We start from the raw sequence: 14,002 nt of genomic DNA on the forward strand, positions 1-14,002 counted from the left end.
TGGTTAAGTTCTTACTACGGCCTAGGCTGGGGTATGTCCCCAAGGTTGCTTCGACCCCATTTTGCACTCGGCAAGTGATTTTGGAGGCATTTCCCCTCCTAGCACAGAGTCTGAGTGACGTGCGGCCTCATGAGCTCTGCCTAGTGCGGGCTTTAAAGACATATGTCGACCACAAGGACCAGTGACGTAAGTCTGACCAGCTTTTTGCGTGTTTTGGTGGTCGAAACAGAGGAGCTGCTGTCACCAAGCAGAGGATGTCTCAGGGGGCTTTCACACTAGCACTTTTGGTGCGCACCCGGGTTCGAATGACGTCAGAGTTCGGTTGGTTTGGATGATGTGAACGCTGTCTTCCGAACTTGGGTGCGTACCCGCGAACCGTACTCGGGTCAGCTTAAAAAGGTGTTCTGGGGTACGGTTCATGTGAACTCCAGTGCGGTTCGCTGCTGATATGAACGCAATCGAACCAAACCGCGGAAGTGAACTGCTATTGATGACGTATAATGTATAATGTGGTCGACAGGACAGTCGTGTGTGTGTGTGTGTGTGTGTACACTTACCTTGACGAAAAGCGGGATTGACGCACTGCAAGGAGAAATGATTTATGCTTGCCTCCGCAAAAATTGTCTTCGGCTGACAGCCAGATGTCTTTGGAACGATTTTAGTACTTTTGCGGCAGACAGACCCAAGTGTGTTTCTGTATCTTTTCTTTGAAACCAAAACCAAAGGTTAAAAAAAAGAACAAATGTGAAGCGAGCAATTCTATCCATTTTGACGCCTTTTCATTCATAGCGGCGCCGGTTACCAAGGGGGGAGCAATCGAACTCGGGTTCGGAACAGGCAATCGAACCAAGTGTGAAAGCGCCCTAATTGGATACCTGATGCTGTGCTGCAGCCTATAAGGTGTGCGGCTTGGCTTCGCCTCTCGGTATACGTGCTCATTCTTCTAGAGGAATGGTTTCAGGCTCTATTTAAGGGTTTTTCCTTGGAGGATATTTGTGTTGCTGGAGGGTGGTCCTCTCCACACACTTTTACCAGGTTTTATGGTCTCAAGGTGCAGGCACCTGGCTCCCAGGTCTGGGCTTTTTAAACACGACACTGTCCTCAGTCTTCTACATAAACCCGCAAATGTAGTCGAAGGCATTATGGTATACAGTTCCCATAGCTTAAGCGACGCAGTGTAGAAGTAAACCGACGGGAATGTCTCGGTTACATATGTAACCTTGGTTGCCTGAATAGGGAACGAGACATTGCAATACCGGCCATTCTACTACATTGCGAGTGCTTCCTCCGTAATGGGAAATCTGAAAAGAGATGGCGGGTACACGCTCTTATTACGTGACGTATGCCTCATAAGAGCGTGCTCCCGCCATCTCTCTTCAGATTTTCCATGTCAATGGAAGTGTTCCCTAGAGGCAGTGTAAGTGCCACTGGCCAATGATTTGGCATGATGGTATAGGGGTTTCAGACAATCGTCACACCGAAGGTGTTCACATAGCTTCAGTGACACAACGTGTTGTTCCCTATTCAGAGAACCAAGGTTACATACATAACCGAAACGTCATAAATTATGGAAAATTCCGTCAATGGCGGGGAAAGAGATTAAATATATGAAAAAATTGACATTTTCAAATGTAAACCAATGATTGGTTTAATATTAATAAATGTAATGTTTGATTTTAGGGACAATTTAAGGTCGCTTTTGTATGATAATGTTTTGGTTGCTGGTTCGCCCACTGTAAAATCTTGGTTCAAAGCAAATCCAGTTGAGAACCACTGTCCTATTGGATGCTTGCACCCACCTATTGGGCATATGGGGTTATGAAATTTAGGACTAGTATGTCTCATTTTGAAAAAAACTAGTAGTAAATGAGTAGTCAAAAAAAATTCATTTCATACTGTTCATACAAACCCGTTAGATGTGTTTGATCAGTGCTGGTGTATTTCTAGGGCCAGTTTGCTTTAAAGATCTGTGACTCAAAGGAAAAGAGACCAGGGAGCTCAGAGATTGCGGTGATAGCCCCTGATCTACTGTAGGTGCGTAACGCACATCAGACGTGAAGCCCACTGAATAATTTACACTCAGTCAGTCAATCTCAGCATTTGATGAACTGAAGGTCACTTGCACATATAGAATTTCTGTACATGATAACCAATCACTACACTATTCACTTTATTAGCATGACATTTCAGATTGATCCATTGAAAAACATTTAGATGAAAAAGACATTTCAGAATTTATCAAAAGAATGACACTTAAAATACGTGGTCGACATTGTCTTCATCCATGGAATCGACCATATGTCAAAGTGACAGAGGAATGTCTATAAAAAAAGGAAATATATAAAAAAAATATGAGTAATGATTTAAAACCTATATACAGTATTTTATAATTACATTTGTAGAGGATTATCAGGGTCAAGGATTATCAGGGTCATGGAAATATCAGGGTTATTCAACCCCCATTGCAAATCAGGTTTCAGGACTTCAAGCTGTTTGCAATGAACAAATCAAAGTAATTGAAATAGCTCAACACAACAAATGTTTCAAGTCATTTCCCCAAATTCAACTGAAAATGCAACTTAATGACTTCTGCAGTCTTAAAATTATTCAACCCCCTGAAGAGAACCCCCTCACAACAGCACAAATCTGCAAAACAGGTGTTGTTTCAAGCACACCTGATGCAACTAATCAAGGGCTTCATTAGTTTCACCAGGTGTGCTTGAGCTAGAACACTTGAAATATCTGAACTGGCTAGGTTTGTGGAGTGACAGATTTGACTGCAGGTTAGAAATATAACTCAAAAGAAATGGTCCTAAAAGTTAAAGTCCCCCTGTGGTGAAAATCAAGCTTTTAATGTAGTTTATGTCAACACCATTGCAGAGTATTTTCTCAGTATGATTTTTTTTTTTCGCTGCTAGGGGTCGCTGACCTCTTACAATAACTAAGGCGTAGGTTGATGATGCAGTGATAAGCATAATGGGACTTGCTGTCAAGCTGATGGATCTAATAATGTCTATGGATGAGTGAAAACATTCATGTTTGTTAACATGACTGTGGTATGAAGCAGGTCGTGATTGCTAATGAGGGACAGAAATCAGCGCCACATTTAATTCTACTGAACTACCCGCAAGTGCTGAATTACTCACACAGGTCAGGTTATTTGACGAATTAAACTTGTGAGGTAACGCAGCGCTGTTTCATTTGGTCTAACGTTACACTATCATACTAAACGGCATTTGAGTGTGTTTAAAGTTATAATGTTATTCTATGTGTTAGTTTGTTTGCTATATGAGACCAGTAGTAAGTAGGGGTGGGGGAAAAAATCGATTCTTAGATGCATCGCGATGCGGACGTGGACGATTCTGAATCGATTCACAACTGTCAAAAATAGATTTTCAAAAAAAATAAAAAAAATTTAGATATATATTTATAATAACGTAATATTGACGGAACTCTGAAGCGCGGAAGTGCAGTGGCCGGACCGTCTGTGGCGTGCACGTAACAGACGCGGACGCGATGGCTGAGCGCCAAATCCAAACACCCTCCTCGTTAAAAGCTGACGTGTGGAAATATTTTGGCTTCTGAAGTTGAAGGGGGAAAGGAGCTGGACAAGAGCCACACTAGTTGTAAGCTTTGTAGAGTAAAACTAAAATATTTCGGAAACAAGACACATATGAGAAGCCATATGACACGTTTCCAGCCAGAGGAGGAAAAACACTCGGCTGTAACGTTACCGGTCGTTGTTATATTATTAATTTACTACAAATATGCTGCTGCTAGTTCAGACACACATGTATTTTCCTGTTGGTTCTTTGCAATGTTAAGAAAATATATTGTACGTTAATTCTTTATGGGTCATTACTTTCTACTTTTAAAGCAAAGTATTTATAGTCACACACACACAAAAAAAAAGATTCTGATAATCGATTTAGCATCGAATCGCAGCCCTCTGAATCGTAATCGAATCGAATCGTGAGGTGCCTAGAGATTCCCACCCCTAGTAGTAAGCTAGATCAACATTAGAATAACATTCTGATCATATTTTAACATTTCATCACGTTGAGCTAACGTTTTATAACATTGATTTCTTTTATGTACATTTGCTCACCTGTCTAATAAAGTACATGCAATAGCGCCGTCCCTGTCAAGTCCAAGTTAGTCGCAGACGTGGAGCTCTCGGCATCTCGAAAACGCCACTCCGATATTGATCCTCGTTTTAGTTCTCCTTTTGTCCCAAAGTCTGCTTGCCATGATCCATAATGTTTGAACGAAACAGTGTGAGCGTGCCACTATATAACAGCGTGAGCGTGCCGCTAAACATATATTCAACTATATTAAACATTACACTATACAACATTAAACAGTTGTCCACATCTGTCTTCATGGTTACTATGGCAGTATACAAGCGGAAACCAGTTCTAACGCGGATATTACGTCATTGACAGGCGACAAGTGAACAGGGACGGGAACTTTTTAAAATTGTGAATTTCTCTGAATTTACTAATTCTTGGAAACATTTAGGATAATGAAAGTACACAATTGAAAGAAATATATAACACTGTGCACAGTGGTTTTTGGATATTTTGATACAAAATTCTTACATATTGTACCTTTAAAACTGCAGTGAACCAAAGACAGTCTCAAAAACGCGGTTTGAAATCGCTGGTGTTTCTGAGTCCCAAACTACCTTGTAACCAATCACATCAACAGGTGGATCACTGAGCTGGTGTGAGTGAGTGGAGGCAGGGCTAATTTGCATATTCATAGAACTGTGCATACCTAATAGAGCTTTAATTCAAGCTATTTTAAAGCATGAAGAATTTTTTCTAGGACAAAACGTTTAAATATGTCGTTTTGGTGTTTAAAGATGAGTGTTAAGGGATAAAGTTATTGACTGCAGGGGGACTTTAAGAGAAGATATCATCGCCCTTCACAAACAAGGAACAGGATACAAAAAGATACAAACTAAACGCATGCGGTTTCCATGCCAGAACTCCCAAGACGTACACCACTACTGACACAAAAGCACAGGAAAAGTGCTCAAATAAAGAAGCCACAGAAGTTTTAGGATTCTGTTCTGTGGAGTGAGTAAGGCAGCATAGGCTTTGTGATGCTCTGCGGCTGCTTTGCATCCTCTGGCACTGGAAACCTGTAGCGTGTGGAAGGCAAGATGGATTCATTGAAGTATCAGGAAATTCTAGGAGAAAACGTCTTGCCGTCAGTGAGGAAGCTGAAGCTTGGGGTGTCATTGGACCTTCCAACAGGACAATGATCCCAAGCATACCTCAAATTCCACCAAGGCTTGGTTGCAGAAGAAGTCATGGAAGAGTCTACGGTGGCAATCACAGTCACCTGATTTGAACCCCATAGAAAATCTCTGGTAGTGGGATTTGAAGGCGGCGGTTGCAGCACGCAAACCCAAGAATATAACTGAACTAGAGGCCATTGCTCATGAGGACTGGGCTAAGATTCCTCAGAAACGCTGCCAGAAGCTGGGGTCTGGTTATACATCTCGTTTGCAGCAGGTCATAACAGCAAAAGAGTGTTCTACTAAGGGGTTAAATAATTTTGAGACTGCACATGTCATTAAAAGTGGCATTTGCAGTTGAATTTGGGGAAACCACTTGAAACATTTGTTGTGTTAAGCTTTTCTATTACTTTTGTTTGATTTGTTCATTGCAAACAGCTGAAATCTATACATTTTGCCAGTAAACCTGATTTGCAATGGGTGATTGAATCATTTTGATTACAACTGTGTGTGTATATAAAATACATATCAGTAAAAAACTTCTTTTTTTTAATTCATCAAGGGCACATTAAATTGATCAAAAGTGACAGTAAAAACATTAATAATGTTATAAAAGATTTCTATTTCAAATAAATGCTGTTCTTTTGAACAGTAATAATTATAATTTCTGAAAATTCAGCTTCGCATCAAGGGAATAAATAAGATTTTTAAATGTACTAAAGCAGAAACAGTTCTTTTAAATAACTAATAATATTTCACAATACTACTGTTATATATTGTAATTTTGATCCACTAAATGCAGCCTTGGTCAGCATAAGAGACTTCTTTCAAAAATATACATATAAAAATATAGAGTGAGAACCCTAATTTTGGCCTTATTGATTTACTTCAGAGCAAGAAAGCCATTTTAACCTCTTCCATAGAAAACCACACATACCTGGCGTAACAGACTCTCTGTCTGAAAGGTACAGTTGGTGAGGTTCTCGTTGTTGTCCCTCTTCCTGCACATAGTCCGTGAGATCTCCACTTCCAGAATGTAGCGGATGCCTTTGACTACCTATAGCAGAGCAGAGGATGACGCACGCATTATATACACACGCAGTGAGACAAAAGGGCTTCTTGAACTGTACCTGTCTCTTGGCATCATCAACAGCCGATGCTTTGAACAGGAAAGCATCATTGGACTTGTTGTTAAATGAGTAGGTTCCGGTCAGGACAGCCTTCTGTACTCCAGTGTCATTCTTACTGACATTCTGCAGAGTTCCTGGGATTGGTTTGCTGACGACTGTGTGAACTTCAGCTTTCCCTGTAGTAAAAAACAAACAAAAAAAAACATGGATTTTGCATTTTGGTATCATACAAATGAACATAAAAGAGCCATTTCAGTGACCATGTAATAGTAAAAACTATGCAAATGCTTATGAAAGTATCTTACCGAGTGAGCAAAAGCCTGCTACGAACAACAAGACAAGAGCCTGATAAGAGACCCTCATGTCTGTTGGAGCTCTCTCAATTCTACTCAGCAACTTCCTGTTCAGCAACACTTCAACCACCAGCCGTGTGCTGCAGTCCTCCAGAGAGCAGGCACACTTCCCATTGGTCAAGAGCATCGTTTCCTACATGGACTTATATATGCCTTAAGAAAGAACACAGGTGAAATCAGTTGACTGTTGATTGCTGCTTGAGTACAATATGATGCTCCTTTGGAGTTAAAACACATTGCGAGATTTATCATATATTTAGTTTAGTTTTGATAGTTCTGTGTACATGTTGTGGTTGAGGATTTGCTTCTGTAAATATCAAACTTTGTAGAGACCACCGAAATCAACAAGAACAAAGGATGCAATCCTCCCTCAAACTGAACCAAAATAGGCTGTGTGTGTTGAAGTGCTTTGAAAGATGCAAATGAACTCCTGTGGTTTCCTCCCACATCCGGTGATGAAATCCACTGATAGACACGTTGACATGTAAGTACTGCGTGTGAATGATGACTTGTTAGATGAGCAGAGCAAAACTGTCTTAAAATAGTGTGTTGAGTTGTGTAACAATATTAGCTTCATCTATGTAGTAATATTCTTAAAGTCAAAATGAAACTGTATTTGCAACTCCTTTGAGGCAAGTTATTACATTTTGATAAAAAGATTACAAAGACAAAACTAAATCCTGATAGATTGTGCAGTGTAACAACAGCAATGTGTATTAAACTAAATAGGATCAGATTTTAATATGGTGCTGATAAAAAATAAACACACATCATCAAACACGAGATTGTCAGTAAATGCAATTCAGAAGGATATTTGATTATAGAAGCCCATTTCTACCACATGAACATTGTTGCTGTTCACACTTGCTAAAGATGATCGGATATGCACAAAAATCGGATTTGGACTGACAGTCTGAAATTGTGTTTTGTTATGTACCTAATTAGGGCCTAGAAGGAGCTCCTTAAGTTTGTATTCAAAACCAGCAGATGGCGCTGTGTCGACAGCCAGTGTAATATACGCAAGTGTCTCCTGTTTTTGACCCTGTATTGGATCCAAACGGACAAGAAGCCCCTACTCTTTCAGAATTCATTCTGCAATCACTAAAAAACAATTTAGCTATCTTTTCAGAAGTTCAGAGGAGAAATGTGGCGTCTTTTCTGCTCGCTCTCTAGTTTCTGGAGCTCCTCAGCTCGCAAAACTTCAAAGATGGTGCTCGTATCAAGTGCTTGTGCTGAGAACATGAAAAGGCTAGTTCCAGCCATGTCACATCCTTCACATATCTCAATCTAGCCTGAAGAATTGCTTTTGCACTTCAAAAATTGAAGGCTATTTTTGCCTGAACAGAATGTTGATCCTCTTCGGATGACACAATACAGAAATCCTTGTTGTTCCTTGGCCCATGTTAATTTACAAAATATGTAGGCAATGCATTGGCAATGCAGCCATTTTCTCTGTTTGCACCATGGGCTGGTCAACATGTGCTTGTTTAAACATGAATCCAACTAAAGAGATTAAAAAACGTATGTATACATTCAGCATCCTTGTTGTCTTTTGAATATGAAAGGAAGAAAATTTCCCGTTCCTTCTAAAAGCAACAACAACAAAAAACAGAATAGTGTTGAATATCTGTAAAATGGTTTCAGATTGTTTGTTTGCTAATGTTGTACAAATGCTAAGGCAGTGGTTCCCAAACTGGGGTACGTGAGGTGACCGAGGGGATGCGTGAACAAAATGCTGAGTTTTGCCGTTCCTTTAATTCTACCCCACCTTAAAATAAGATTTAAACCGAGCATGTATTTCTAACAGGAAAAATAGTGTAAAAAACGGGAAAGTGGTAGTGCCGTAAACGGTCAAATACATGACATCCAATCAATTTACCTCATCTTTTGCGGTCAAAACTGACTGCATCCACAAAATCAGCAAATCACGCTTCATTACTACCGTTCTCGAATATGAACCTTTGAAATGTGGGGGTTTAGCAATTACTAGCATGGAGACAAAATATCGATTTAAGACTCAAACTCTCTTCACTACAAAAACATACCCTATGTGAGTTCCTGTTTTTCGTGTTGATAATATATTATACAAGCAAGAATGCAATTTTTCCCAAATATCCGCTCGATTGCAAACGTGACAATGATTTTAAATCACAGTTCAACAAACAAAAAGGTCATATTAAGTGACGTACACATTGTCAATTATTGTTTGCTCTATTTTGCAACGAAATAATAGTTCCAACAAAAGCCACAGCAGAACTGTTGTGCAACACACAATGGTGTTTCCTTAGTGGACGAATCAGTGGCTTTGAATGACTCAATTATACAGCCACTTGCTTCGTTACTGAATGAATGAATGACTCGCTCCTTAAAACAGGGACTTCGCGCCACCTACTGGCAGTTTTAGTTCAATATTTAAAAGTATCGCTTGTTTTTTTTTCCCATCATTTCATACTTCTCTATTGAATATTTTTTTATTTAAACATTATCTCATAAAATGATTTATGCCATTGTAATTGAATTCAGTGTGTAAACGCATCCCAGATAGCACACATACGTCTGCAAGACATCGTGATAGACACCTTTAAGATGTCAGTTTAACATACATTCTAAATCATTACATCTTAAAGACATCTTCTAAACGTCTATTTGACATCTGACAGGAAACGTCCTATAGACGTATTGCAGATGAGCAAACACTCTAAAAAATACGTCTTCCAGATGTAAACACACACATCAAATAGACGTCTCTGTGATGTACGTGTGCTATCAGCAGCTTGTACCGCTGCAGTGGCTTGATGATATGGATTTAATTAGATTTTAATCATTGATTTAGTTTAATTTATTGCTTTATGTATTATATTAATATTTCAGTTAATTGATATAATGGAATTTGAAATAAAACATGACACATAGCCTACATTTAATAGGATTAGAAAAAGTTTGTCTTTATAATGGTAAAAAATGCAACTGAAAAATAGTTTAAAGGGGTAAATATTGTCCCTTAATTTTCATTTTTGGGTGAACTAACCCTTTAATGGACAAGGTGTGACTGCAGACGAAGTGGAAGAGAGTTTGCGAACCACTGTGCTAAGGGATACCAGTATTCCACTTTAATAGCTCAAGAAAAAAAGATTTATTTTCATGTTGATCAAAACGCCTAGAGACTTGAAGGTCATTTAAATCATCTGTTATAGACGACCCATTATAAATGTAGCTTTCTTTCTGTTGTAATGTCAGATGTGTGGCATGAAAGCTCTGCTGAAGAAGTGTACTTGAAGGATGACTGCTTTAAAGTCTTACTAAATCTAGCAGACACTTTGATTCCATTCCAACAACGTCAGTCTTATTCTCTGTTCTGACTTGAGTGACTTTTTATATCAGTCTGTCTTCTTACTTCTCGTTAATTTTACTGCAACTCTTTGTATTGGTTGAGACCTAGCAACACCCTAGAAACCAGCAAGGTTTATATTAATATTAGTTATTTATTAATAGAAACCAGCAAGGTTTCTAACAATCACATACCAAACAGCAAGAACACTCTAGCCATGTAAAAACAACAGCCGAACAACATCTTATCAAGCAGACATGACACCTGAGCAACCATTTAGCAAGGCTTCACTCAAACATGGAATCTGAGTAGTCAAAAAACACAAGATATGCAGTATAACCTTCAATGTAACATTACATTTAAAGGTTGAAGGCTTTGTCAGGATATTGTTCAAACGTTACTTTTTTAACTCTCTTTTTTAGGGGAGGTAATTTGTCATTGCGTGTCAATAAACCTCAGTGCACCGCTAGAAACATGTTGTTCTGTGGAAATTGGGAACTGTATTGATTCCTGCAGTATGATGTATGACTAAGTTATTCGTAGAGATGTAGCGCATCATTAATCAGCATGATGTTGGGCGATGTTCCTCTTGCTGGCCGGCGTGACCTCTAGATTAATCTGTCAGCTAATGGATTCAACTTGGTGTGCAACAGGAAAACGATTGTCTGAGCTCTACGGCCCATCTGGATAGCCAGAACAAGATGTGAACATGTTTGGTGGAGTGTGTGTGTGTGTGTGTGTCTTCAGACGTGTGACGGGAGACAGGTGGACTACCTTTAGCAGGGTTAGTGGAGTGCCACCCTGTCATGGCCTGCCAGCTGATGTGGGCTGGTCAAACACTATCCGTGTTACATGGAGACGTACGCCTGTGACGGGAGATTAGGGAGGAAAGCACGGAGACCATATGAGATAAAAATGTGTCGCAACCCAAAGTCATGATGCCATGAAGGCAGCGGCTGAACATATAAAACATCTCTCTAAGACCCTCAATTTTATATTCCGGTTAATCTATGAGTTCACAGACACTAGAAAGTTAATTGGATGATTGAGATCATTAACAGTTTTATTTGTGCACATTCATTCTCCAAACTGCTTTATATTTTTGCATTCTGAGAAATATTCAAATTAACCTTTTGAAAGGGTTTTATGTGAGGTTCTAAAGAAATATACTGTATCCATTCGTTCATTTGGTTTCTGTATATCATGTCCTTCCTGTCATGTGAAGCGTTTTGAAGAAGATTATGGCACTAACACACACAATCCTCTGTCCCAAATCAACAATTAACAGTCCTATGTGTCCCATGTGGAAAAAGAAGTGCACTTAATTCTACTGAACGTGCACTTGTAGTGCACTTCAAATCTTATTTAAAAAAAAAACGTACTTGCAGACAATATAACATTAAGTAAAATGCTACTTAAAGGGATAGTTCACCCAAAAATGAAAATTAGCCCATAATTTACTCGCCTTCAAGTCAGGTGTATTTGACATTCGTCTTTCAGACGAATACAGTCGGAGGTATATTAAAATATGTCCTGGCTCTTCCAAGCTTTAAAAAGGCAGTGAGTAGTTTGTTTTGAAGTCCATAAAAGTGCATCTATCCATGATAAAAGTGCATCTATCCATGATAAAAGTGCATCTATCCATCATAAAAGTGCATCTATCCATCATAAAAGTGCATCTATCCATCATGAAAGTGCATCTATCCATGATAAAAGTGCATCTATCCATCATAAAAGTGCATCTATCCATTATAAAGTGCATCTATCCATCATAAAAGTGCATCTATCCATCATAAAAGTGCTCCACACTGCTCCGGGGGGTTAATAAAGGCTTTCTGAAGCGAAGCGAAGAGTTTGTGTAAGGAAAATATTAATATTTAAAACTTTATAAAGTAAAATAACTAGCTTCCGGCCAAACAAACATACAGATTCGACTTAAGCCTAAAGCGCAACTTATGCGAGTAATGTGACGTACTGCTGTTATTTACGCACTACGCTACTTCCGACGTCATGAGTTGTGTAAGTTGCGCTTTAGGCGTAAGTAGACTGCGTATGTTCGTTTGTCCGGAAGCTAGAATTTTACTTTGTAACGTGTTAAATATGATATTTTTCTTACATGAATACATTGGTTCACTTCAGAAGGCCTTTGTTAACCCCCCGGAGAAGTGTGGAGCACTTTTATGATGAATGGATGCACTTTTATGGACATCAAAACAGAAACGGCCATTCACTGCCATTATAAAGCTTGGAAGAGCCAGGACATTTTTTAAAAAACCTCCGAGTCTGTATTCGCCTGAAAGAAGAATGTCATATACACCTAGGATGGCTTGAGAGTGAGTAAATCATGGGCTAATTTTCTTTTTTGGGTGAACTATCCCTTTAAGTCTATTTAAAATGTCACGACTGTTTCTCAAAACGCTTAAGTAAACTTTAAAAAACTACATTTTGTAATAGTCAAATTAAAAGTTTTACTTTAAAGTACATATTAAGTATGTTTCAAATCATTTTTGTCGTGCTCTCTAGTACACTTATTTTGCTGTGTTGACTAATGTACTAAAGAACGTTTAAAGTACTATAATCTTTGCAGCACTTAAATTTAAAGTCTTCCACATGTACATAGTATGTACCTATTGTAGTAATTACAATAACTGGGTAAAAACTGAGAACCCTGAACCTTCCCCTAAACCTAACCTTAACCCATGTTATTTTACATTAACAGGTTAATTCAGGTTAGATAGTTTGTTGTTCCACTTTTGACACATTCCCTGGACCCCTTACTGTGTGATGTGTCAATCTGAAGTAAAGAAAGGATGAGCTGACTTAAGAAATACTTTTCTGCTGTTGTTAGATCCTTGCTTAGTGAAAAGGAAGTAACTGAAGTTGAGGTGCTTGACTTTCGACAGCTTTTCCAAACTAGTTTTGTCCTGGAAGAGCTAGAGGAAGATTTTGAAGGACTTTGGACTGTGGCATCTTCAGTTTGCTTCAGCTAGTCTGGAAGGTTATAGACACCACATCTGACCAGTACATCTTGCCTCTTGGCAGTCGGATAAAATGATGAGTCTAAAAAATGAGTCTTGTGGCTGTAATGACTGTCTCTGTTGGTTTATTGTGATAGGAAGGCATTTCTAATGACCTCAACTTCAGATTCCAGAGATGGTTTTCTGCTTATGGATATGCTTTTAGATAAAACTGCTAGGGAAACAAATTTGGTCTTGATTTGGGCTCAATTCAGGGGGGAACATGCCTTTTGCAGCAGAAAGCAGCTGTGACATATTGTCCCTGCAGGCAAATTTACAGAATGAATCAAATGGATTGTGACAATCATCATATACAGCAACACTTGATGCACATTGCCGACTTGCATTCGAGTCCTTTGACTGAGCTGAGATTAGACGCACTCTGAGCATGTCACTAAGAAGCAATCTCTATCTAGATCTTTATACGAAAGAGGAAATGCATCTGAGCATGAAAGGTCTCATGTCCCACTCGCCTCCTGCTGTAGTATTTCCTGTTTGAGAGATGGATGTTTGGCCTTTTCCCGGGTGAATGTTACACCATATCACGGGACTGACTATAGTTGTTTTATGATAATGCCACATCTTGTTGGTACACGTCTTCATGTAAATAAAAAGCTTATGTAATATGTTTAGTGCCTATAGGATTACATAGCTGAACATTATGTTTACACTAGTTGTATGCACTAGTTATTTTTATATCAAGCAAAAATCCACTGAAAACATCCACATTGATTGGCATAAGCCAGTGAATATACTGTATACTGGGCAAGTCAAATCATCATCAACACGCTTCAACTACAACACAGCCAATCTAAAGTGCATGTAAATAAAATCTGATAGCCTCACTGATGTCAGGATTCCACCAGCTTCACTCACTCCCACTCGTTCACAGTCCCCTGCACCTCATCAGTTCACCTCCCTATATA

The 14,002-nt window shown here is 39.0% G+C and overlaps 1 protein-coding gene across 1 annotated transcript; it reads right to left on the minus strand.

Moving 5' to 3' along the window:
• Positions 1-2,169: 2,169 nt before the first annotated feature.
• On the minus strand, positions 2,170-7,180 carry LOC130084635 (cystatin-F). The gene is made up of 4 exons (XM_056250006.1): positions 6,684-7,180; positions 6,379-6,554; positions 6,186-6,305; positions 2,170-2,321 (listed from the first exon to the last, which is right to left on the minus strand). Exons 1-4 carry the CDS (start codon positions 6,856-6,858, stop codon positions 2,229-2,231), a joined length of 564 nt encoding a protein of 187 aa, XP_056105981.1. The 5' UTR covers positions 6,859-7,180; the 3' UTR covers positions 2,170-2,228.
• Between the last annotated feature and the right edge of the window lie 6,822 nt (positions 7,181-14,002).

The sequence above is a fragment of the Rhinichthys klamathensis genome, unplaced genomic scaffold, assembly GCF_029890125.1.
Source record: "Rhinichthys klamathensis goyatoka isolate OS25496 unplaced genomic scaffold, OSU_Roscu_1.1 h1tg000003l_1, whole genome shotgun sequence".
Classification (NCBI taxonomy): domain Eukaryota; kingdom Metazoa; phylum Chordata; class Actinopteri; order Cypriniformes; family Leuciscidae; genus Rhinichthys; species Rhinichthys klamathensis.

Bases quoted from the DNA above. Each gene is read 5' to 3' on its own strand.
- LOC130084635 (XM_056250006.1), bottom strand. From the start codon at position 6,858: ATGCTCTTGACCAATGGGAAGTGTGCCTGCTCTCTGGAGGACTGCAGC. The intron at 6,306-6,378 runs GTACAGTTCAAG...GCTCTGCTATAG, and splicing joins TTGATGATGCCAAGAGACAG to GTAGTCAAAGGCATCCGCTA. The intron at 2,322-6,185 runs GTATGTGTGGTT...CTTTTTTTATAG, and splicing joins CAGAGAGTCTGTTACGCCAG to ACATTCCTCTGTCACTTTGA.